This window comes from Gossypium hirsutum, chromosome A10 (genome assembly GCF_007990345.1).
Source record: "Gossypium hirsutum isolate 1008001.06 chromosome A10, Gossypium_hirsutum_v2.1, whole genome shotgun sequence".
NCBI classification, from domain to species: Eukaryota; Viridiplantae; Streptophyta; class Magnoliopsida; order Malvales; family Malvaceae; genus Gossypium; species Gossypium hirsutum.
Genome location: NC_053433.1, coordinates 116,025,521 through 116,052,793, shown reverse-complemented (window position 1 = coordinate 116,052,793; position 27,273 = coordinate 116,025,521). Strand labels below are relative to the sequence as shown.

Sequence of the window (27,273 nt, the reverse complement as noted above, 5' to 3'; positions counted from 1 at the left end):
ACGTGAAAAAACTCCTCCAAAGAGGATAAAAAACCACGGGTAAAGATAATTTTACTATAATGGTAAAATAACGAAGAATACAAAAGATAGAGATAAAAAACTAAATCCCGAAAATCCGAAAAAAAAAGAACCCTCAAAACGTAAACATAAAATTATCTAAATGTGTTATAAGTTCTAATATCTAATGGGTGTTTTTTCTAAGGTTTTTTGATACAATGTCTAGAACTACTCATAACTCCCCCTCAACCCTTAAAAGGATAATATGCTTCACAGCACTTAAACCCATGTCTTTTTGCATTGATAACAATTTTGATGCCAACTAAGTTAAAACTTAATCCACGATTTTAGAATTCTTTTTTTTAAGTGTTTTATTGTTAATATAAATCCACTAAAAAATTAATGTTTTAAAGGACATTAAGAAACATAACTCTTTGGCTTAAAGAAAATTAGGCCAAGAAAATCTTAAAGAAAATCAGGCCAAGAAAATCTTCCTTAGTATGTTAAACTTTTCTTTTGTAGAATACTTTAAAGAAATCAAGCCAAGAAAATCTAATTCCTTCGTATGGTTTGCTCTTTTTATTTTTCTCTTCACAAAATCCTTAGGTTATTTTGTTTGAATACTCTTTCTTTATGACTACTTCTTCTTCTTCTTCTTCTCGTCAAATCAAGCATCAAGTTTTCTTGAGCTTCAGAGGTGAAGACACGCGCCTTAACTTCACCAGTCATCTACTCAAAGCTTTGAAAGACATGGGAGTGAATGTCTTCTTCGATGAAGAAAAACTGGAAAAAGGAGAGCTACTTTCAAAAGCACTTTCTCAAGCTATTGCAGCCTCAAATCTCTCAATTATCGTTTTATCCGTAGACTATGCTTCTTCAAAATCATGCCTGGCTGAAGTTTCTGACATCATAGACCGCAAGAACACTCAAGGGCATATTGTTCTTCCCATCTTTTACCATGTTGATCCTTCCCATGTGCGAAATATTGGTGGGAGCTTTCAGATATCCTTTGAAGAGCATGAATCAAAGAGGTTAGTTGATGAAGTGAAGCGATGGAAAGCTGCTTTTGCTGAAGTTGGTAAATTAAAAGGTTGGCATATAGATGGTGGGAAATTTGATAGGTAACTATATTTTTCCTCTTCTTATATTTATCTTTGTATTAGATTTCATGAAATCTACACCATCCATATTTTTTTTCTTGAGCTTTTTTTTTTAATTTCTTTTTAAGTTTTAAGAAAAAATTTACTAATTCATTTAATATTTTTTTATAAATTTCTAAAAACTTAACTCCTAGATACTAAAACCCTATACCTTGACCCCTTAAATCATAGACCTTCAAATTCTAAACTCTAAAAATTATATTCATCTTAAATTTAAAAAAAAAAAACTTGTCTATAAGAACCTATCAAACTTACATGCTGTCATCTTACCATTTTCTTTCTTTATTATCTGCTAGACCTGAAGCCGAATATATCAAGAATATTATTGAATATGTTACAGAAAAGTTGACAAATAGCAACTCTAAAAGTGCTTCTGAGGAACTGGTTGGATTGGATTATCAGAAAAACACGATTTTGAGGCTGATTGAACGAAAAGACTGTCGTGCAATTGGACTTTGGGGAATAGGTGGTATAACCAAAACTCCCCTTGTTGATGATGTACATAAAGAAGTCTCTCCGAAGTCCGGAGATTGTAATGATTTTCATCAAAATGTTAGTGAGAATATAGAAAAGCAAGAAGTGAGATCTTTAAGAAATGATCTTTTTTCCAAAATATTAAATGAAGAAATATGTATAGACACCCTTTTGATTGGACCTAGTTTTATCCAAGAGAAACTAAACAATAAGGAAGGCTTCAAGTGGAAACAAGACCGAGTTTTTACTGGGATAGTGACACTACAAGTTGGGAAATGGAATACCTCTTGTAAGTTTCTTGTCTTTGCAACTTATCTTAATATAGATTCATCATATGTGCCAAATCCAGCTTATCTAATTGCTAATTAATCTACTGCAGTACCCATCAAACAAAATCCACATATGCTATTGTTGATGCCTTTTCAAGCCAAAGGTAATGACAACGAGGGTAACCGAAATGCTGAAAGCATAATGTTAGATGAACAAATCTTACAAAGGGACCTGCAGATTACCGTCGAGGAAGAAAACTATGCTGAAGCAGCAAAAATCAAGGATGATCTTCGAGTCCTACATGAGGATAGTAAGGCTTTGGTACTGATAGCAAATTTTGGGTTTTATGATGCTTTTAGGAGAGGGGATCTAGACATGATGCAAAACCTTTGGGTGAAAGGAGATGATGTTTGTTGTGTGCACCCAGGGGGAAAAGGGATATCTGGTTACGATTCCATAATGAAAAGCTGCAAACTTGTGTGGATGAACTTCGAATTTCCACTAGAGATAAAGCTGAAAAATGTTCGAGTTCATGTTAGAGGAGATTTTGGGTATGTTACGTGCGTGGAATCTGTCAAGACAACAAAAGGTAGCAATTGGTTTCCGCTGTTTGTAACAAATGTGTTTGAGATGATTAATGGTCAATGGCACATATGCATTCACCAGTCTTCTTAAGCATAGTTCCTTACTAGTATGTTTTGTAGTCTTAGTCAAACTTATTATGTGTGTATATATATGGACTTGAAAACATTTTGGATAATCATTTGTTGAACACATTGTTCTTCTTTTGAACTTTTCCTTTTTGATCTTTTGAATTTTTCGTTTTGATAGAATCTGGTTTTTGATGGAACATTGTTCAAAATATAAATAATATGAATTCTAAGCAGAGACTTGTTGGAGCAGATATCACCTTGTCTAATCCCATTCAAGTTTCACACTGTTAAGGATGAGAATCGTAAAGACAAGGAAAAAGATGCATCAATTACCATCCGATTCTGTTGGGGTTTTTGCATGTAAACTAAGGAGAATTGAAGCAAAGAATGAATGCAAAGAAAATTTTTTACAAGAAGATGACTAAGAATCACTTGTGTATTTCATTAAGATGATGAACATATATGTGATACAAGGCAGCCACCTAATGTGTAATTGCTCCCATTAATACTTAACTAAAACATAGCTTAAATTACACACAAAGAAGCTGACATATAAACTATTAGATCACTTCATACAAAATCAGCAACTAATTTTACTAACTCAAAGTCATATTACAAAACAAATGAAACATGTTGCAAATGAACAAAATGTTGCTGCTGCATTGGTTTAGCTTTAATGCTGGTTTGTTGTTGCATTGCAGGCCAAAGTTCAACACTTCTCCTTGGACTGTATGCAACAAACACCAATACTTCTTCTTAAAGGATCAAACCTTGTAGCACCTAGAGACTTAGTTATAATATCCGCAAACTGATTTTCTGAGCTGTAATGAATCATATTCACCTCCCTTGATTGTTCAGCCTCTCTAACAAAATGAAATTTAATCTTAAAATGCTTGGTCTTGCCATGAAATACTAGATTTTTAGCTATGGCAACAACTGACTGATTGTCAACTTTAATTTCAGTAGCATCAACTTGCTCTTCATTCAAATCACATAAAAGTTTCCTAAGTCAAATGGCTTGATTTAACAGCTGCAGCAGCTGCAATGTACTCTGCTTCAGCGGTAGATTGAGCAACAATTTGTTATTTCTTTGAGCTCCAAAAAAAGACCCCTAAGCCAAGAGTGAAGAAATATCCAGAAGTGCTCTTCATGTCATCAGTAGACCTTGCCCAATCACTATCAGCTTGAGCTCTTTTCCCTTCTCAAATTTCACTCCATACTCCGAAGTCCCGTTTACATATCTAAGAACTCTTTTGGCTGTTTTAAAATGAATAATATCGCAGCAATGCATAAATATGGACAGAAGGCTAACAGCAAATATAATATCAGGCCTTGTAGCTGTCAAGTAGAGCAGACAACCTACAAGGCTTCTATACTCCTTTTCATCAACTCTCCCATGGTTCCCATTGCTGGTTAACGTTTTACCTTGAGCTACTGGTGTGCTAACAATTTTGCAGTTTGACATGCAAAATTTGTTTAGAATCTTCAAAGCAAAGGCCTGCTAACTTATGAAAATAGCTTGGTCAGTCTGAATTACTTTTATGCCAAGAAAATATGTCATTTCTCCTAAGTCAGTCATTTCAAAGACATCATGCATTTGCATTTTGAACTCATCAATCAACTCCCCCTTGTTTCCAGTTACTAACAAGTCATCCACATAAAGTGACACAATCAGCAAAGTTTCATTTTCTGATTTCTTCACATAAGGAGTAGGCTCACTGATACTCTTCTTGAACCCGAGCCTAGACAGGTATGCATCAATCCTGTCACACCAGGCCCTTGGTGCCTGTTTCAACCTTACAAGCCCTTTTTCAACTTGTAGACCTTGTCCTCTTCATCAGGAACCTTGAACCCATCTGGTTGTTTAATGAAGATCTTTTCCCTGAGAAAGCCATTTAAAAAAGCAGACTTGACATCCAACTGATGCACTCTCCATTGCTTTTGAGCACCCAAGGCAAATAGAAGCCTTATTGTATCTAACCTTGCAACAGGAGCAAATGTTTTAATGAAATTGATCCCATACTGTTGGTTGTATCCCTTCACCACAAGTCTTGCCTTGTGTTTGTTTAGAGTCCCATCAACATTATATTTGACCCTCAACACCCACTTCACACCAATAACCCTCTACTGGTCTGGTCTGTCAACCAATTCCCAAGTGTCATTCTTGTGTATCATCTTCATTTCAACTTCTATGGCGCTTTTCCAACACTTTTCTCTAGCAGCTTCATCGAAAATTGTAGGCTCAAGTATTGCAACATTACATATTTGATATATGTCAGTGATGGTTCTTGTGCCTCTCACAGGTGTATCATTAAAATCATCACCAATTTGCTCTTCTTCTTCCGCTGGTTGTAGATTGTTGTCTTGTTGACTTTTATCATCCAGTCTTGCATCTGTACCATTCCATTTCCATACACTTTATTCATCAAATTTCACATCACTGCTCACCATGATCCTTTTGGTGGAGGGATCAAAGATCATATATCCCTTATTTGTGCTCCTGTAACCAACAAGGATCCCTGGCACAGATCTTTTCTCCAATTTGGTTCTCTTCTCAGTTGGGATAAGTGTATAGCAGACACAGCCAAACACTTTTAAATGTGAGACTGTTGGCTTATGCAACACCCCTTACCCGTATCCAACGCTGGAACAGGGTACGAGGCATTATCGGACTTATAACACAAACATACATATAAAAATGAGGCTTAAATTTTCATTCAAATTAAATCCAATCACATGCATACATATCGTCCCTAATACGAGCCCTGAAATTAAATTGGATGGTAGAGTCGATTAAATTGGATGGCAAATTAAATTACACCTACAAACAATGAACAACCATGAAATTAAAAAATAATATAAGGATAAACAAGAATTAAATAAGTTAAAAACATGATCCATTAATGTATTTTCAAGAATAAACAATATTAATGATCCATTAATGTATTTTCAAGAATTAAATAAGTTAAAAACATGATCCATTAATGATCTATTAAAAAATAATCTAAGGATAAACAAGAATAATAATTTAAAAAACTAAAAAATAAAATAAAATAAAAGATTAACTAACCTTTTGGTTATCTAGGCTTTCTGTGTATTGCTTTAGTGTATGAAAGCTACCAAATTTGCCAGCTGAGCAGGAATTCCTCCAGCCAAATTGGAATCCCACTAACTTTATGATCTGTCACAATTTCATCCAAAGACTGCTTCAAACTTTTCAGCTTGCTTAATTCAAAGAATTTTTGCACTTATATTTTATATATTCCTTTGTTCTAATATATTCTACTTTTGAACTTGATTGTCTATCTTTTTTATTTCCGTTCACTATACAATTTAATCTATGAAATTTCAAAGGCACAAAAAAGGATATAGGCCTATGCAATATATATGCCAAATGAAATCAAGCAAGGAAATCATGAACTAACAATGAAGCAATAGTTTAGTTATCACACCAAGAGAAAGGTAATGAGGTAGTAAACTGTATTCAGTAGCCCATAAGAAAACACCCCAGAAATTCCATATTGTCCCGATTTCTTTAGCACACTGAGATAGCAAACAAAGTGCCTTTCAAATCAAATTCAATATAAACACAAAGTCACCTATATCAAAAACAACATCAATAGATGACAATCATTATCCATTTTCAAAGAGACTGAAATTAAATAAAGGGTCCATATAAGTAGTAACAAAGTTTTCGGAGGAATGAGTGGAAGAATGTTTGGGTAGCAAACTTTTCAACACCCGAATTGCAGAAAATTGAAACAAATTCAATTTTTTTAACAACATATTTATTCATTACCTATAGGAAACCAAAATGCACATAAACCCAAACCCAAAATGCATAAAATAATACAGGAAAGGGGAAATCAGTCGTAAATACCTATAGGACTCAAAATTCCAGCGACAGCGGTAAAGAGAAGAGGCTATGACAGAGAGAAGAGGATGCAGCAGAGAGAAAAGGGATTTCAAAAATTGGGGATTTCGATCAGTTGGGGATTGAAAAGTTGGGAAATTATGGAAAATAATTTGGGGAAGACGCCGTTGGGGAAAATAGGAGAAAAGAAATTGGGAAACTGGGGGAATGAAATCGGGGTAATCTGATTTGGGGGAAAATGAGAGAAAAGAAATTGAGAAATTGGGGGAATGAAATTAGAGTAATCTAATTTGAGGGAAAACTAGGGAAATTCGGGGCTAAACAAAATGACGTTGTTTAAGTTAGTTGAATTGAACCTTACGGTGTTTATCATAAGTGCCACCAACGCAGCTAAAATAGAAACGTTTTGGCTACTCATAATCGATATTTGTGGCGTTTTAGTAAAAAGTAGATAAAAACGATAGCGTTTTGCATAGTCTTAAAACATTTTTGCGGCGTTTTATGATAAAATGCCACTAAAGGATATCTTTTTGTGGAATTTTAGTAAAAACACCATTAAAAAGCCAATAAAAGCGGCAGCGTTTTGCACAGTCTTAAAACATTTTTGTGGCGTTTTATGAGAAAATGCCACTAAAGGATATCCTTTTATGGCGTTTTAGTAAAAACGCCACTAATTGGTAGACAAAAACGGTAGTGTTTTGCACTCTCTTAAAACATAATTGCGGTATTGTTTGTGAAAACGCCACTAAAGGCTATCCTTTTGTGACGTTCTAAAACGCCACTAAAACAAAGCTTAAGACAGCAACGTTTTGTAATCATTTTGCCATTTCACTTTTTTTTTCCTATTTTATTGTTTGTGTTTTGTTTTTTGCTCTTACATTAATATATATATATACACACACATTAATATCCATATGAAATTTATTTTTTAGATTTTAAGGTTTATGGTTTAAGAGTTTAAGGTTTAGGGTTTAGGGTTTATGGGTTAGTGTTAGGAATTAAGGTTTGGAGTTTAGGGGTTGTGGTTTAGTGTTTAGAGTTTTAAGAGTTTGTGATATGATATTTAGGGTTTAGGGTTTAAAGGATTAGTGATTTAAAGGTTTAGGGGTTAGGGTTTAGTGAAAGCCATAACATTGATTTTAACAGCTTGGTAACTTAAATGAAAACTTCTAAATAGTTTAGTTATCAAAGTGTAACTTTTCATAATTAAGTAACTAAAATGAAATTGACTTTCCCATAGGTAAATGAATGGTGTAGTTAATTTATATTGTTTATAAAGTCAACTTCAAAATAAAAATAAGACCTTATTTGTTATAATTTGGTCCTATCAAAATGGATAGTTACCTATCCATATCAATCTATTACTTTTTTTTTATTTATTTTTCAATGTTTTTTTAAATCTAATATTTAAATATATTAAATGGTTTAGATTAAATATTTTTAAATATAAAAGCATTAATTGATTGCATAAAATTTCATCATTTAACAAATCTCAAGTAAACCTTAATTCCTAAACCATTTAATATATATAAAGTTTATCTATTATCTCTTAAATAATTTAAACTATAATCATAATTTTAATATATTAAAATTAATATTATCTCTTTTACAATTGTATAAGAAATTATTTAATATATAAATTTAAAAGCACTAATTAATCTAAACCCTTGACCGCCATCCCTAAAACCTTAAACCATAAAATATAAACCCTAAACCCTAAATCCCTAACCCTTAAACCTTAAACTCTAACCCTTAAACCATAAACCATAAACCCATAAACCCTAAACCCATAATCCATAAACCTTATATATAGCGGCGTTTTTCAAAAAGCACCGCTAAATCTCGATCTATTCCGGCATTTTTTAGAAAGCACCGCTAATGCCACTGAAGCTCAACATAAAACGACGTCGTTGTGCTTAATTTTTTTGTGGCGTTTTTGCTTGATCTATAGCTGCGTTTTTCGAGAAGCGCCGCTAATTCTCGATCTATAGCGGCATTTTTTAGTAAAACGACGCTAAAAAATTATTTTAATGAACTTAAATGCAAATGTAGAAAAAAGTTGAAGAGAATCATTCTCATTCAACTCCTTTACCTTATATATGCGGTTAGCTCTTCCATTTTTAAGTACTTGTCTATCTCTAGATGTTACAATGATTTTACTTCCAGGACCAAAATATTTGACACCCATAAAATCTAATTGGTCTGAGTCACTAACATCATCAAGGACAACAAGTACATTTTTATTATTCAGCCTCTCTTGATAAGGGTATCCTATGGAAGGGGTATCAATACAAATTTCTTCTTCGTTTAACAGTTTGGAAAGAAGTTCATTTCGTAAAGATTCATTCCCCTATTTTTTTATTTTCTCACTAATGTTTTGAAGAAACAAACTACATTCAAACTTTGGAAAGACTTCCTTATAAACAGCATCAGCAAGGCTAGTTTTGCCAATACCACCTATTCCCCAAAGTCCTATTACACGTATGTCCACTTGCTCAATCAACCCCAAAATCTTCTTCTTTTGATCATGTATTCCCACCAATTCTTCAGAAACACTTGTACAATTGCTATTCAACTTTTTTAAAACATATCCAACCACATCTTTAATGTACTCAGTTTCAGATCTAGAAAATAATTAAAAAAAATCAACCGTCAAAAGAAAGATATGTCAAATATAATAAGATAAATATATATAGTTACCTATCGAATTTGCCTCCTCCTATATGCCACCCTTTTAATGTACCGACTTCAGTGAAGGCGGCTTTCCATCGCTTCACTTTATCAACCGACCTCTTTGATTCATGCTCTCCGAAGGATGTCTTAAAAGTCCCATGGGAGGGATCAACATGGTAAAAGATGGGAAGAACAATATGTCCTTGAGTCTTTTTACAATTCATGATCTGAGAGAGTTCACTTAAACATGATTTCGAAGAAGCATAGTCTTTAGATAAAACAAGGATTAAGAAATTTGAAGCTGCAATTGCTTGAGAAAGTGCTTGTGAAAGTTGCTCCCCTTTCTCTAGTTTTTTTTCATCGAAGAAGACATTCAGTCCCCTGTCTTTAAAAGCTTTGAGTAGATGACTGGTGAAGTTAAGGCGTGTGTCTTCACCTCCGAAGATCAAGAAAACTTGGTGCATCATTTGACGAAAAGAAGATGAAGAAGATGCCATGAAAGATTATGGATAATGTAAGTGAGGCAAAGAGAAAAAATTATAGCAAGGGAGCTTTGGTTTGCCTTTTGAAGAAGAAAAAAAATTTATTTCTCTTTTTCCTACTGCTATATATAATCCTTTCTTATCTTTTTTTTTTTGAATTACATTAACAGTGCAAAACCCAAACAACAAAAGCGACTAACATGACTTGAACCCAGGCCACACCTGGAGCGGTAAACACCCTTGGCCATCACATAGAGTTAAATCCATTCTTACCTTTAAATAGAAAGAAAAGACATATTTAAACACACTCAAACGTCTTTAAACATTCGTGTGATGCTATTTTTTTTTCTATTAAAGATTGTCATTAATAAGCTATTTAAATTGCATCACTAAGAATATTTTTTTTTTCATCACTTAAATAATGGCTTTAATTAGAGATAAATTCTGGCACATTCAGATAACATAATTACCTAACAAATATATTTATAAAAATTCACATAAAAAAATTAGACTTTATTAAAATATTTATTATATATATTTATGTTTTTTAATATAATAAAATATATATTTTATTTTTATGGTAATGATTTTTAGTATAAATGTTTTTTTAATGTATTACAAAACTTTTATTTTAATATTTTTTAGTGTATTTAATACATTATTTTTTAAAAAATTAATTTTAAATAAAATTAATCTAAATTTTAAATATAGACCAAACAGGTTTATTTTTTAAAATCGGACCGAATTTGGACAAAATGTAAGGCGATCAACACCTCTAAGCTAACTCAATTAGTATTTAAGTAATGTTATTATCTTCATTCATTGATTGAGAAAAAAGAAAAACAAAAACAAATCAATAGTAGGTACAGAGTCAAGAGTCATCTTCTCATCTCTTTTTTCCACGAAGCTATATAACTAGGAATTTCGCTGAAATTTCATGGAAAATCTGCAGATTACACTAAAATGCACAAGGAAAAGATAATCCAAACATTATAGAAATGGGGTTTGGGGGCTTTTATTCTTTATGCAAAGCTCATTAGTGTCAAATATCTCCAATAAATGCAGAAAGGGTAGTAGATAAGAACTCTAGAGAATGAATGGTGGAAGACAACAGTGCCTTAATTTTAGGACATGGACATCCATATTTGTATACTGTTGAAGCTGATCTCCATGCAGTTGGTATGAAGCAAGTGCAGCTGGAAGCTGGCCATGCAAGCTCGTGACAAGCATGCAGCAACCTTGGTTTTGTGTTGCTGTTAGATTTGAACTAATACTTTGTTCATTTTGAAGTCTAGTTTGCTATAAGCTTTTTGATTGATGTAATTTGATGTTGATGGAGTTGTTAACCAGCTTTGTGTTAATGTGCAAGTTAAGTTTTTGTTATTTGGAAAGCTTAGTGGAAGTAGGTATATGTTTAGGTACAATTGGTATCAAGAGCTTTCATCTTAGAGGACCTGTTGTTGAAAATTAAATGGCTTCATCAGGTTTTTCTCCTGCAGCACCACCAATTTTTAATGGTGAGGGGTTCCACATATGGGTTGTCAAGATGAGGACTTACCTACAGGCCTTTGATCTGTGGGAAGTTGTTAACACAGACATCGAGCCAGCTCCACTGAGGGCCAACCCCACTGTGGCTCAGATTCGTCAGCATGCAGATGAGAGGACCAAAAGGCACAAGGCCATGTCATGCATTCAGAACTGTGTTTCTGATGTTATTTTCACCAGAATCATGGCTTGTGAGACTCCCAAGCAGGCCTGGGACAAGCTCAAGGAGGAGTTCCAAGGCACTGAAAGAACTAGGCAGCAGCAGCTATTAAACTTGAGAAGAGATTTTGAAAATCTCAAGATGAAGGAAGAAGAGATAGTGAAGCAGTACTCAGACAGGATAATGGCTGTGGTCAACAGCATAAGATTGTTAGGAGAACAGTTCAGTGAGGCAATAATTGTGGAGAAGGTGCTCTCAACATTGCCTGAAAGATATGAGGCAAAGATCTCATCCTTGGAGGATTCGAGAGACCTGGCAACCATCTCTCTAACAGAGCTTATTAATGCTCTTTATGCTCAGGAACAAAGGAGAGCCAGTAGAATGGAGGAGCACCAGGAGGGAGCTTTTCAAGCCAAAGCTAAAGCAACCTCAAGTACCACTGCCTATAAGGGCAAAAAGAACTGGAAAAACAGGCCTAAGCCTGATGCTACAAGAGGAGGAGATCGACTCTGCAGATTTTGTAAAAGACCTGGTCATCCAGAGCCAGATGCTGGTTCAGGCCAGATGCTGTGTGTCAACACTGCAAGAAGAAAGGCCATGTTGAGAGGGTATGCAAAGAAAACGGCAGACCTGACCAAAATCAACCACAACTCAAGAGTGAAGAGGCTAGAGTAGCTAAACATGGCAATGACAGTGAAGAACATGTCTTTGCAGTTTCATGCTTAGCTACAAAAAACAAGGTCACCAAAAGTTGGCTTCTTGACAGTGGCTGCACTAACCACATGTCACCAGATGCAATTATTTTTAGAACCCTGGATAGAAGCTGCAAAACCAAAGTGAAAATAGGCAATGGTCAGTTCATCAAGGCTGAAGGAAAGGGAGATGTCCACATATGTACCTCCACTGGAGACAAAGTCATCACAAATGTGCTTCTGGTACCTGAGATTGATAGAAACTTACTCAGCATTGCTCAGCTACTGGATAAGGGTTATTCTGTTGTGTTCAAGGGCCAGGAGTGCAAAATCTCAGATCCAAATGGAATAAGCCTCATGACAGTCACTATGAGTGACAAATGTTTTGAAGTCAACTGGTCAGGTGACTCAGCCCATGTTACTTCAACAGAAAACACCAAGCTTTGGCATCAAAGACTTGGTCATGCCAATTTTAGATCGTTGGTGTAATGGGCCAAATTTGCCCGGCCCAAATAAACCAAAAAACAAACATAAAATAATTATAACAGTCCATTAATATTTTTTGCAAACCAAATCAGTACATGGTCGAAACCAATTACATAACCTGGACTAAAATTAAAACCAAATCACAAACCCAATAACTTAGCCCAATACCCTAAAGGACCCAAGACCCAAATACAAGCCCGATAGGACCAGAAAATTACAACCCCAAGAACCCTAGGGTTCTTTTTCTCCTACGCCGCAGCCTTCACCAGGTAGCCAAGCCCCGGCCACCACGTCAGCCACCTCCGTACGACGCCTCCAGCAACCACGCCAAGCCTCCGTACGCCAGCATGGCTCCCGTACACACGCCAGCACGCACCCGTACCTACAAGAAGACAAACAAACACAACAGCAAATGAAAATAAAAGAAAATATTGTATTTTTTATCATTTTTTGATTTTACTTTTCTTCTTCTTCGGCTATAAAGCCGAAAGTTCCATCCTTGTAATCGGTTACACACGCAAAAAAGGCAATACAAGAAAAGAGAAGACCACCTATATTCGAAGGTGATTTTCTGATCTAAATCTCTGGGCATTCTTTCTTTGCGATTATTCTCTTGTTTTTTTATTTTATTTTGATAGCAAATAAGGTAGAGAGAAAAGGATTTACCAGCAGTTCGAGTGGCTTCGAATTGGTGCAACGGCGGAGGCGTTGAGCGCCGATGAACGCTGTAATCGGCCATGACCGAAGTGCCATGACCGCTCCTCTCTCTCCCTCTTCTCCCTTTCGTCTGCCGATTTTAGTCTGTTAAAGCATTTAGGTTAGGTTTAGTTTTCTTTCATTTTTATTGATTGGCAACGAAACGGTGCCATTTGGAGGGGGAGTCCCCGCGTCGGCCCGATTCAAGACCCGGATCCGCGTTTCTTTGCCTCAAATGGAGATTTTGCGAAGTAGGCCCCTCCCCTTTCGTGCTGCGTGCAAATCAGCTCACATTCCACAATTCTTTTTTAAAAATTTTCCCCCTAATTTGCGCGCGTTCGCAACGTGGTCCGGGCTTCAGCACTGGGTTTTAGGGTCTGGACTATTTCCATGTTCAGTCCCTAGGCATTCGCGCATGTTACACGCCGGTCCCTTTTGTATTTTGTTAGTTGATTTTGTTTATACTTTGTCCCTATCACTTTAGTTCTCTTTTAATTAAGTCCCTCCTCTTTATTTATTCATTTTATGGCTCATTATCAATCCCTTTTTTGACGCATTCAACTGTTTTTAACCTTGTTTACTTACTGTTCTTTATGTATTTTAATGATTTGATTTCGTTTTTTTTCTTTAATCCCTTTTATAATGTTTTTCACATCCGCTACTATATATACACTTTATATTAAAGTTATTTTTTATTTCATATATATATATATGTATAAGCCCCATGTATTTTAATGTATATTTTGCCATGACAATATGTTATATATATACGCTCCATGTAAATTTTTTTTTATACTTAATATACATTATTAAACCTACGTATTATCTTTTGTTATAGGAATTTACATGTATTCACTTTTAAATTTATGTATATATACACTTGTTGCTTTAATAGATTTTTTATTTTAAAATACCTTTTCTTCATGATTTGCCAAACATTTTCTTTATGTATATATGAAATAATTTTAGAAACTCTCTCAATTAAAATCATTATTGTTTTTTTGTTTCTTTATATTACAATGCTTTTGCATTTTATATAACCTATCATTTAAATGTTTTAATAAAAGAGTGCGTGTATATTTTTATATTAACAATATGTATATATATATGTATATATCTTATTAATCTCATGTTTTTTTTTTATTTTTATTTATTACTTGTACATTTCAACTAACTTTGTAATTGTTTCTTCATTACTGTAAATTTCTTTTATTTTTGTAACGTCATTATCACATTTTGCATACTTTGAATGTTTATTTCCTTTCTATTATTATATACACATATATTATAATAAAACTTAAGTTATTTTCATACTTATTATACTAGTATATATATTTGGTTTCTATACGTTCTTAAACCCGTATATTTTATACATATATCTTCTATATATATATATACACAAATATTAATACGCCCTTTATTTTAACATTTTTTATTTTAAAACACTTTTTTGCTTTATGATTTGCCAAGTATTTTCCTATACATATATACGAAATAATTTTGGAAACTTCATTTTTTCTTTTTTTGTAATTATAAAATTATTATTCTTTTAAGTATATCTATCTATATATTATATTGTTTTGGTGTTTGTATAGTTTATTATTTTAAATGTTTTGATATAAGGATATGGATGATTTTTAGACCAACTTAAAATTTATATATTATTATTAACCTCATTCTTTTTATAAATTTATATGTACATATTTTTATTATATAAATCTATTTTGGGCATTATGTCTTGTCATGCATTTTTTATTTATTTATTACTCTTTTGTATCATATATTTTTTATTATCATGTATTGTGTAAATCTTCAAATGAATTTGTGCTTAAAACATTTACATTTACATGCAATTGGATTCAAACTTTGATTCTATAATACTTCTTTCAATAATTATATATTCTTAGTTTCTATGCCAATTTATCAACTTAGATATTAATTATTTTAAAAATATTCATTCTACAATATGTATTTTAAGGATTGCGTATGTTTATTAAGCTCGTCTTTACCAATGTTCCTTATTTATCCATTCATCAATTCATGTAGTATGTGTCACATATTTATCATTGCTTTAAAATAATTTTATACCATGTTGCTTCTTTGGTTTGTATTTCGCTTTGTTCATCTTGTAGTAATGTTTCTATATTAGGCCATGCATGTGGTTGTAGTATATTATTCGTTCATTGTCATGTTGATTATTCTCCACACATTATTGCAATCGGATTACGCTTTAGGTTAGCTATTTTTAATTTGTTAGTTGGTCGTATCTCACATATGTCAATTATCCCATCTCATCGTTTTCATTTGGTTTTTCAAAATGTGGTTCTATAAAATCCAATTTCTACGACTAATGTCATCTTATTTCAAATCAAACTAATATGTTCTTAAGTATTCATCCAAAAATTCTTCAAAATGGAGGCGAAATTTGATGTTCGGCGATTCGCGGAATCTTGCCCTAACGTGTTGGGTTGCGATTTCGTATTTGCTCAAAATAATCAAATTTCCCTTCGAAACTTCATTCATATTTTTTTAAAATCCCTTAAATGAAGATGAGATTTGATGTTTGGAAATTCGCGGAATTGTGCCCTAACGTGTTGGGTTGCAATTTCGCATTTGTTCAAAATAATCGAATATCATTTTAAAATTTTTCTCGTGTCTTTTAAAATCTCTAAAACGAACGCGATATGTGATATTTGGCAATTCGCGAGATCGTGCCCTAACGTGTTGGGTAGCAATTTCCCGATTGTTTAAAATAATCAAATATCCCTTCAAAATTTCACTCGGCTCTTTTGGAAATCCTTTAAAACGAAGGCAATACTCGGTGTTTGACGATTCGGGAATCATGCTCTATCGCGCTGGGTTGTGATTTCTCATTTAGTCAAAACAATAGAATATTCCTTTAGATTTTCACTCGCTTTTTGAAAACATTCTTAAAAACGAAGACGATGTTCAATGTTTGGCGATTTGAGAATCGTGCCCTATCGTGCTGGGTTGCGCTTTTTCATTTGTCCAAAATAATCGAATATCTCCTTGGAATTTCACATGTATTTTATAAGGTAAGGCAATGGTCAATGTTTGGAAATTCGAGAAATCATACCCTACTGTGCTGGGTTTCGATTTTTCGTTGGACTAAATAGTTGACCATCCCTTTGTGATTTTCAAATTATAAATCTTTCGGACATCGAAACAAAAAGATTTTTGACAATTAACTCGGGTTATTCAACTTTTATTAAAAGGAGCCACATTCCGAAAAACATTTTTAGACATAAGGACAATATTTAATTGATTTGGTACCAATTTTGGGCGTAGTGAGAGTGCTAATCCTTCCTCATGCGTAACCGACTCCCGAGCCTATTTTTCTAAAATTTTCGTAGACCAGAGTCATTGTTTTAGTAAATCGCAAATCTTTTATTAAAATAACCAAATTTTTAGGTGATCCGATCACACCCAAAACAAAAAGATCGGTGGCGACTCCCTTATTCCTGTTTTTTTTCAAAAGTCGATTCCCCCGTATTTTCATTAAATTTAAAAATTTTAAAATAATTGAAACGAGGGATGGTTTCGACAGCTGGCTCAAATGGCTAGCAAGGAACTGGTTGAAAACTTCACCAAGTCAGTACAAGGTGAAGATGTCTGTGAGGTTTGTCAAATTGGAAAGCAAGCCAAGCTTCCATTCCCTACAAAAACATCCTGGAGAGCTTCAGCTAAGCTGGAATTGGTGCATTCAGATGTCTGTGGCCCTATGAGGACAGAATCTTTGAATGGAAGTAAGTATTTCATTCTCTTTATTGATGATTATACCAGATTCTGTTGGATTTTCTTTTTGAAACACAAGTCAAAGGTAGCTCAAGTATTTGTGACGTTCAAGGTTGCAGCTGAAACAGAAACAGACTCCAAGTTGAAAACAATCAGAACTAATAATGGAACAGAGTACACCTCAGCTCAGTTCCAAGCATTATGCAATAAAGCTGGTGTTAAACATCAGTTAACTAATGTCTATATACCTCAGCAGAATGGGGTCAGTGAAAGAAAAAACAGAAGTCTATTGGATATGGCCAGATGTCTCTTGTTTGAGAAGAAATTGCCTAAAAGCTTGTGGGCTGAAGCAATTAACACTGCAGTCTACTTACAAAACAGGCTTCCAACCAAAGCCTTAGAACAAAAGACTCCATTTAAAGCCTGGTTCGGATTCAAACCTTCTGTAGAGCACCTTAGGGTGTTTGGTTGTCTATGCTATGCTCACATACCAGCTGTGAAAAGAGATAAACTATCAGAAAGGGCTCAACCTGGGATTCTGATGGGATATAGTGCTGTTAAGAAAGGCTACAGGATCTTGGATCCTTTGACCAATAAAATCCAAGTGAGTAGAGATGTAATTTTTGATGAACATGCTTGCTGGAACTGGGATAAGGGTGAACCTGAGGCTACTGCTGAGGACCTGATAGTGGATCAGACTGAAGATGCTGAAAATGGTCCTGATATGGATCTGGATGATGAACCTGTCAGAGGAACAAGAACTCTTGCTGAGATTAATGAAAGAGATCAAATGGCTCAAGTTGAACCAAGTAGTTTTGAAGAGGCTAATGCTGATGAGGGGTGGAGACAGGCAATGGCAGATGAGATTGCTATAATCGAAAAAAACCAGACTTGGATACTAGTTGACAGACCTGCTGACAGAAAAGTCATTGGAGTAAAATGGGTCTACAAAGCCAAACAGAATGCTGATGGAAGTTTGAATAAACTGAAGGCTAGACTTGTGGTGAAAGGTTTCTGTCAAAAATATGGCCTGGATTATTTTGAAACATATGCACCAGTTGCTAGATTAGACACAATAAGGCTGATTGTTGCTTTTACAGCTCAAATGCATTGGAATGTCTATCAACTAGATGTAAAATCAGCTTTTCTAAATGGATTTCTTGAGGAGGAAATTTATGTCGAGCAACCACAGGGGTTTGAGGTATCTGGCAAGGAAGACATGGTGTGTAAACTAAGAAAGGCCTTGTATTGCCTAAAGCAAGCTCCTAGAGCTTGGTATGCTCGAATTGACACTTACTTGCTCAGTTTGAATTTCCAAAGAAGTGTCAGTGAACCAACATTGTAAATCAAGAAAAATGATTCTGAAACTCAGCTTGTGGTGTCATTATATGTGGATGATTTACTAGTCACAGGAGGTGATGAATCTATTTTAACAGATTTCAAGACAAAGATGAGGAAAATGTTCGAGACGACTAACCTGGGGCTGATGACATACTTCCTAGGAATGGAAGTAAGCCAGAAACAAGGAAGAATTTTCTTGAATCAGAAATCATTTGCCTTGAAAGTGTTGACAAAGTTTTCAATGATGAATTGTAAGCCAACTCCTACACCTGTTGTAGTTGGGATGAAATTATCGAGCCATGAGGGTCATGAGGAAGTTTGTGAAACCACTTATAGAAGCTTGATTGGTTGTCTCTTATACTTGACTGCAACGAGGCCAGACATCATGTTTGCAGTAAGTTTACTCTCTAGATTCATGCACTGCTGCAATGTGCTGCATTTTCAAGCTGCAAAAAGAGTGCTAAGATACATTAAAGGTACTCTAAATCATGGTCTGTTATTTACCAAGGCTAAAAAACTAAAGTTGACAGGTTACACAGATAGTGATTGGGCTGGTTCTAAAGACGATATGAAAAGCACATCAGGATATGCTTTCACATTAGGATCAGCAATGGTTTGTTGGAGTTCCAAAAAATAGTCTTTAGTGGCTCAATCAACAGCTGAGGCCGAGTATGTAGCTGCTGCTAGTGCAGTAAATCAAGCCATTTGGCTAAGGAAAATCCTAGCAGATTTAAACCTTTCCCAAAAGGAAACAACAGAGATACTTTGTGACAACAAGTCTGCTGTTGCAATTGCAAAGAATCCTGTCTTCCATGGAAGAACTAAGCACTTTGACATAAAGTTGCATATAATAAGGGAGATGGAGCAAGCTTGTGAAATAAAGCTGGTTCATTGCAATTCGGAGGCTCAAATAGCTGACATTTTGACTAAGGGTCTAAGTACATCAAGGTTCAACAAGCTAAGAAGACTTATGGGAGTTTGCAGCATGGAGCTCAAGGAGGAGTGTTGAAGCTGATCTCCATGCAGTTGGTATGAAGCAAGTGCAGCTGGAAGCTGGCCATGCAAGCTCGTGACAAGCATGCAGCAACCTTGGTTTTGTGTTGCTATTAGATTTGAACTAATATTTTGTTCATTTTGAAGTCTAGTTTGCTATAAGCTTTTTGATTGATGCAATTTGATGTTGATGGAGCTGTTAACCAGCTTTGTGTTAATGTACAAGTTAAGTTTTTGTTATTTGGAAAGCTTAGTGGAAGTAGGTATATGTTTAGGTAGAAATTTGACTTGTAAGTTTTTTTTTATTCTGATATATGTAATGGCAACATGCCAATAGTTATGAAAAAAAATGAAAATTATCAGATTTTCCTCCATATGCTCCATTCTTCCTTTGCCTTCTAAAAAATTCTAAGTTCTGTTCTCCATTCTTGACAGTAGCTAAAAGCTTGAACTTCAAGCATTTTTCCTTCATATTTTACCCGGGTATAATACGTTGCTACTGGTGCTCTGTTTGAAATTCTTACTTTATCCGGTTAAAGTGTGTTGAAACTCTAACATATACACAAAAGCATAGGCTATGGACCATTAAACACAGTTGAGTCTTTATATTTGATGTACAAAATGGGACTCCTTTATGGCAGACTTAAGCTTAGCTCCAGTCAATATCTAACCACCATATTTAAGTATGGTGCATTTCATCGAAAGGACTGCCATTGTTATACTATAAAATAACCACATTTAAGTTTTTCCCTATTTGTTATAATATAATTTGAGTTTTCAAATCATTGTTTAGGATTCGAGACAAAATGATTGTAAATGTTAAGATTCAAGTTTTGAATTTATCAGTAATAAAATACTCAATTCTGACTCGCTAAATCCCAATTCAAACAACATTGTTTGCAGCAGCTATCACTAGCTAATTTGTAATGATAAAATGAAGAATTAGACATTGTTATCATAGCTTAAACATTTGTAGAATTCACGATGTATAATTTATCCATGGACCTTTATGTAAAATTAGCATTACCAAATTGCAATATACTCTTATGATTACCTAATTTAGAATCTAATGAAATTGAATTTCATACAATAAAGTCTACAATAAAGTGGAAAATTTTTTATTAAACATGGTTTAAAGATCATATAAAATAAAAGAAACAAAGTGTAAAAGTGTTACAGCTTACAAGCAACACATTAAACAAAAAACAACAATACAACATAATGTGTAATGGCAATAAATACCATCCCATAAACATTAAAATCCAATCCACCCCACCCTTGGCCGATGCCTAGGTAAGACATTTACCAAAATCGATATCTTTCACTTGATGGATCAATTAATTAGCTCCGATACGTCCCCCAAACTATCTGAGGTTGAATTGATACACAATGAAACTGTCATGCTCTAGTTCGAAGCTTCAAGCACAATATAATAGCTCGAATCACAGCCACGTTTTACGATTGCTGGAATTCTGGTACCCCGAAGACTTACTGTATGCAGCAAATGGCTATAGAAAATCGCATCGCTTGTTTCAAGACACAAACACCACATTGCAGCCGCATAACATGTTCAGCTAAGCTAAACACCTACAGATTTGTGTAAATAATGCAATATAAAATTATCAGAGTTGAATGATATCAACAAGCCAAATCTGTTAACAGGTTGCAATACAGCCTCAATATCTCAGTTCAAACACATATATATGACAATAATTCAGTACAAGAAATTAGAAGCTTACTTGTTCCTCATTTTGTTTTTTTGTTTTTTTTGTATAGCTAAAATTCCAAGCATAATGGCCTTTCCAAAGATCTGCCATTAATTCCCTCTTGACTCTCTGTTTCCTCATCTGTTTTTCTTACACCGATCACTGCCATCTTCATTCCCTTCTTAGTAGCATATTTAAAAAGTCAAAGTTTAATCTCCAGGTTTTGGCTGACTTATACTACCTTGCTTTAAACTCTGCAAGTAAAAAGCACATCTATAATGTGAGATAATAAAAAAATAGGCATAGGGCACAATCTTGCTTTAAACAGGGCAAGTTAGATTCATCCTGGTTGGTCTTAATTAAGTGAAGCAATTCATTTTCTATCATAGGCAATTAATTTAAAAGTTGAAAATTTAGTTTTAACACCTGTGAAAAACAAAAATATGGCAATATGAAAAATGAAATAAAAAAACTGAATAATATGAAAGAATGAGATGAAAACCCCTTACCTATGCATGTGGATGACATGATTGAGAAGTTATAACTCCTGAAAACCAGAGCCAAAGATGAAAGGAAATAAAAACTATTTCAATCGTTTAGGGCCTCCATCCCCTTCTTCACCATCATGGCTAAAGCTTCTTTTGGTCCCGGCAGGTCTCATTTCTGTAGCATCAGCATCACTCTCTACATCCACGTAAAATACATGAACACCACATCTCTCTATCTTGATAATTTTTTCTACTGCTTCTCCATAATGATGGAAATTTTTGATGTAGAAATCAAATGATGCCTCCTCATAATTCTTGTCTCTTTTAACCATTTTGAAGCTAAATAGAATAAACACCGTGATCACCCATGCATTTCTCTGACTCAGAAGCATCCAAGAAAGATATGGTACTTTCGAACTTTTCATAACCACCATCGGCGGCTGTAAGTTGGTAGTCACAAACACATATAAGACTTCTCAAGCGAGGGCAGTGAGCGAGATCAGCCACAAGGAAGATAACAAAAACCAAAAATCTGCTCCCACTACCCGCATTTGGGGATATCTTTAAACTTAAGGAAGAATTCATGCTCTGATACTTGAACTTATTTGTTGAAATTTTGTTCCCTGGGAAACAACAAATCAAACTTGGAAGAATATCACCCAGGTATTTCCTACAATAAGTCGCTGCCCATTCCTTAGCTAGGGATCCAATTTTGAGAATGGCATTTGCCTCAATGTTATTAGTTGACTCTTGATTTAAGTTGAAGCAATTATAGAATAGCATGCAAAACACACCATCACCTTCATCACCTAACGAATCAAACTGATATAAATTTTGATCTGCAAAGGAAACTTTTTCTAATGATGTGCAGTCATGTACATTTAAGTCGAGCAGATATGGTGGAAGCTCTGAGAGTAATTTGAGGCTCTTGCAACGATCCATATGCATACGCTTAAGGCTTTTAAACCTCAAGCTTGGTAATGGCACATCAACAGTTGGAAATTTAACGATTGAACAACAACTTAGATGTAGAGAAGAAAGGGATTTCAACTTTGAAATATTGCTTGATACATATTTTACCATTGACTTTGTCAAGGTCAACCGTTGAAGTCTGTCGAGCTGCTCAATGAAATCAGGTACTTCTTTTATTCCGGTTTATGAGAAATCTAACTCATAAAAGTTATTTGGGATCTCCGGAAACTTCTTGAGACTACGACATTGTTGTTCCAATAGGGTCGGAAGCGTGTAATCTATTGTACTAAAAAATCACACGAAGTTCAATTCCCAGGAAAGAGAGGTGGATCACATGGATCTCTTAAATACCAAGTCTTTCCTTAGACAGAATATCCATTCTATAGTAATTTAATAGCACAATTAAATACTACTATTATACCCTCAAATATTGAAAGAAAATAGGACAAGAAAGAACACAAGGGTTTTAACGAGGTTCGGTAAATTATACCTACGTCCTCGGGCACTAACACCAGATGATAACTTTACTATCTTCAAAGTATTACAAACAAATAGAATTTCTTAAGAATTCTCAAATGGGAGAAGAGAGAAAACTAAGAGAGAAAGATTGGTTGGGATGGTTGAAATGAGAAATGGTTAGGCCTATTTATAGTTGAAGTTCAGGGACTAACTTGCAAATGGCCTAAAAAATTAGGGACCAAAATTGCAATTATCCCTTTCAACTTTAAACAACTTGCCAACTATTTTTTTTCTTTCGGTGCCAATTGCACCTCCCACCATTTTTGACTTTTCAACCCCTTTTTAATTTAACTTATCAACAATCTCCACCTTGAAGATTTGATTAGGATAATCACATCTTCACACACTTCCTTCAACTCCCCAAATTCGATAAAGCTATCTTTTGTAGTGCCTCCAAATGCGCTCTCGAGCGCCATACACCTAAAGGTGCTCAAATTCTCAGGATGTTAATCAAGTTCAAACAATGATTAAACTTGATTGTTGTTACCACCTTGGTCATCATATCTGCGGGATTATCTGTTGTCGGAATCTTCTCAAGTAGAATTTTTTCTTTTTCAAAGACTTCCCGCACAAAGTGATATCTTACGTCGATATGCTTGGTAGACTTCCCGCACAAAGTGATATAGACTAATGTGACTTTGAACAACTCCCAAGTCTTTCAATAATCCATTAAGCCAAATAGCCTCCTTAACAGCTTCTGTAACTGCCATATATTCTGCCTCTGTAGTAGACACAGCTACTGTAGACTGTAAGGTAGACTTCCAACTCACTGGGGCTTTCGCAAGAGTAAACAGATACCCCGTAGTTGAACGACGTTTATCTAAATCACCAGCAAAGTCGGAATCAACATATCCAACTACAAACTGACCAAGTGCTTCATCCTGTTCAAAAATTAAACCAACATCTACGGTTTTTCGAAGATACCGTAGAATCCATTTCACAGCTTGCCAATGTCCTTTTCCAGGATCATGCATATACCTGCTCACAACTCCAACAGCTTGTGAAATGTCAGGCCTCGTACACACCATCGCATACATCAAACTCCCAACTGCATTAGCATATGGGACTTTCGCCATATATTCTCTTTCTTCTTCAGTTTTCGGAGATAATTGAGCACTAAGTTTCAAATGAGAAGCAAGTAGGGTACTTACATGTTTTGTGTTTTTATTTACACCAAAACATTGTAATACCTTTTTCAGATATTGCTTCTGATTTAAACAGAGCTTGCCTCTCGGTCTATCTCTACTTATCTCCATGCCAAGAATCTTTTTGGCCTCACCTAGATCTTTCATCTCGAACTCTTGATTCAACTGAGCCTTCAGCTTATCTATCTCATTTTGGCTCTTCGAAGCGATTAACATATCATCAACATACAAGAGTAGATAAATGAAAGATCCGTCATGCAGCTTCTGCAAATATACACAATTGTCATATTTGCTTCTTGTGTACTTCTGCCTTCTCATAAAGCTATCAAATCGCTTGTACCACTGCCTCGGGGATTGCTTCAATCCATATAGCGATTTGTTCAGCTTACAAACCCAATTTCTACCACCAGCATCTGTGTATCCTTCTAGCTGAGTCATATAGATCTCTTCTTCTAATTCACCATGCAAGAAAGCCGTCTTAACATCAAGTTGAGCTAGCTCCAAATTCAACTGTGCTACCAAGGCCAACAAAATTCTAATGGAGGAATGCTTCACAACAGGGGAAAATACATCATTGTAGTCAATTCCCTCCTTCTGAGCGTAGCCTTTAGCTACCAATCTTGCCTTGTAGCGAATATCCTTCTTGCTAGGAGATCCATCTTTCTTTGCGAATACTCACTTGCATCCGATTGCCCTTTTATCTTTCGGTAATTGCGCCAACTCCCAAGTATTGTTCTTCCGGAGAGACTGCATTTCTTCATCCAAGGCGCTTTTCCATTTATCATTTTCTAAGCTTTTCATTGCTTCTTGATAAGTGATAGGAATATCATCAACAACGGGAAGGGCGTAGGCCACCATATCAGTAAATCGAGCAGGTTTACGAATTTCTCTCCGTGGCCTTGCAACTGCAACTGGTTCTGGTATACTTAGTGGTTCTTGGGTCAGAACCTCCTCAACCTCTAATTCCTCCATTGTGGCTGGAGAATTAGACTTATTAACTGGGCAAATCCCCATCTGCTCAAACTCCACCTGTTTTGGAGTACACTCCACCTGCTGTGGAGTATTGCTCGTCTGAATATCTTTATCTGCTACCTTTTTCAATGTGGCAGATTCATCAAAGATAACATCTCTGCTACAGATCATTTTCTTTGTGCTTAAGCACCAAAGACGAAATCCCTTCACTCCAGAAGTGATTCCCATAAAGAGAGCTTTCTTTTCCCTCGGATCTAACTTTGACTCCTTCACATGGTAATATGCAGTGGATCCAAACACATGTAAGGAATCATAATCTGTAGCCGGTTTTCCAGACCATACCTCCATAGGAGTTTTTCTTTCTAATGCAGATGATGGCAAACGATTAACAAGATGGCCAGCGTATGTCACAGCCACAGCCCAAAATTGCTTGCCCAACCCAGCATTGGACAACATACATCGAACTTTCTCCAGCAATGTTCGATTCATACGCTCTGCCAATCCATTCTGCTGTGGTGTATCCCTAACTGTGAAGTGTCGAACAATACCATACTCTTGGCACACATCGAAGAACAGATCACTTTTATATTTCCCTCCATTGTCCGTCCTAAGCCACTTGATTTTCTTACCAGTCTGGTTTTCGATCATAGTTTTCCATTTAAGAAAAACTCCAAGCACTTCATCTTTAGTTTTCATGGTATACACCCAAACTCTTCTGGAAAAGTCATCAACAAAAGTAACAAAGTAGTGTTTTCCTCCCAGCGAAGGTGTTTTGGAAGGCCCCCACACATCTGAGTGAATATATTCCAAAATACCTTTTGTATTATGGATAGCAGTGCCGAATTTCACTCTCTTTTGCTTTCCCAGAACACAGTGCTCACAAAATTTTAATTTGCAAGCCTTTGCACCTTTCAACAATCCTTGCTTTGCCAGAATTTGCAAGGATTTTTCGCTGGCATGTCCCAACTTCATATGCCACAACTGCATTGAGTCCAAGTCTTTGTTACCGGAAGCTGCAGCGACTGCTCCAATAACTGTACTACCTTGGTAGTAATACAAGTTATTTTTCCTTATGCCCTTCAATATCACAAGTGCGCCAGATGTCACTTTCAAAATCCCATCTCTCATAGTAACAACTGAACCATTGGATTCCAAGGCTCCCAATGAGATGAGATTTTTCTTCAAACTGGGCACGTACCGAACATCAGTCAGAACTCTGGTTGATCCATCTTGATTCTTTAATTGGATTGAACCTATCCCAACAGTTTTACAGGCATTGTCATTGCCCATATAAACAACTCCTCCATTTAGTTCTACTAAATCAGAGAACCACTCCCGGTTAGGGGACATATGATAGGTACAACCCGAATCCAATATCCACTCATCTGAATGGAACGACGATGATGATGCAACCAGTGATAGTTCAGAGTCACTAGTATCATGCTTAGCAACACAAGCATCTACAGCAGCTTTTCCCTTATTCTTCAGCTTTAGACAATTTTTCTTCCAGTGGCCTTTCTCATGACAAAAAGCACATTCATCTTTCCCGAGTCTGGACTTTGACTTTGATCTCCCCTTTTGAGTTTTCTTTCGAGTGTATGAACGACCTCGGACTACTAAAGCTTCTGTATCTCTGATTGAGTTTTTCTGTTTGTCCTTCTTTCTCTGTTCATAACTGTATAAGGCCGCACAGACTTCGCTCAGAGATATATCACTCCTGCCATGAAGTAGAGTAGTTTCTAGGAACTCAAACTCTTCAGGAAGTGACCCCAACAGCATCAAAGCCAAATCTTCATCTTTGAATATCTCATCCATATTCAGCAAATCAGTGACTAACTGATTAAATTTGGTGATGTGATCATTCATTGTGGTACTTGGGACGTATGTGAAGCGAAACAGTCTTTTCTTCAAGTGGAGCTTATTTTGACTGTTTTTCTTCAAAAAATTTTCTTCAAGTGCCACCCACTACTTATTTGCAGAAGTCTCCTTTGAAAAAGCATACCTCTGCTCTCGAGAAAGGCATGATCGAATTTTGCCACATGCCAACCGATTGATCGCCTTCCAATCTTTCTCCTGTACATCATCTGGTTTCTCTTCATCAATGGCAATGTCTAGACCCTGCTGAAAAAGGGCATCTAGAACCTCATTTTGCCACATACCAAAATGGCCCGTGCCATCAAAGATCTCCACGGCCAATCTTGCATTTGCAATTGTCGGTC

At 35.4% G+C, this 27,273-nt stretch overlaps 2 protein-coding genes across 2 annotated transcripts; one reads left to right on the top strand and one right to left on the bottom strand.

Annotated features, from left to right (window-relative positions):
- Positions 1-447: 447 nt before the first annotated feature.
- Positions 448-2,767, top strand: LOC107890353 (disease resistance protein RUN1). The gene is made up of 3 exons (XM_016814808.2): positions 448-1,118; positions 1,454-1,920; positions 2,011-2,767. The coding sequence occupies exons 1-3, from the start codon at positions 631-633 to the stop codon at positions 2,574-2,576; spliced, it is 1,521 nt and encodes a 506-aa protein (XP_016670297.2). The 5' UTR covers positions 448-630; the 3' UTR covers positions 2,577-2,767.
- Positions 2,768-8,778: 6,011 nt separating this feature from the next.
- LOC121208132 (disease resistance protein RPV1-like) lies at positions 8,779-9,598 on the bottom strand. Its single transcript, XM_041078626.1, has 2 exons — positions 9,129-9,598; positions 8,779-9,052 (listed from the first exon to the last, which is right to left on the bottom strand). The coding sequence occupies exons 1-2, from the start codon at positions 9,596-9,598 to the stop codon at positions 8,779-8,781; spliced, it is 744 nt and encodes a 247-aa protein (XP_040934560.1).
- Positions 9,599-27,273: the final 17,675 nt, after the last annotated feature.

Bases quoted from the DNA above. Each gene is read 5' to 3' on its own strand.
- LOC107890353 (XM_016814808.2), top strand. From the start codon at position 631: ATGACTACTTCTTCTTCTTCTTCTTCTCGTCAAATCAAGCATCAAGTT. The intron at 1,119-1,453 runs GTAACTATATTT...ATTATCTGCTAG, and splicing joins GATGGTGGGAAATTTGATAG to ACCTGAAGCCGAATATATCA. The intron at 1,921-2,010 runs GTAAGTTTCTTG...AATCTACTGCAG, and splicing joins TGGGAAATGGAATACCTCTT to TACCCATCAAACAAAATCCA.
- LOC121208132 (XM_041078626.1), bottom strand. From the start codon at position 9,598: ATGGCATCTTCTTCATCTTCTTTTCGTCAAATGATGCACCAAGTTTTC. The intron at 9,053-9,128 runs GTAACTATATAT...ATTATTTTCTAG, and splicing joins GGAGGAGGCAAATTCGATAG to ATCTGAAACTGAGTACATTA.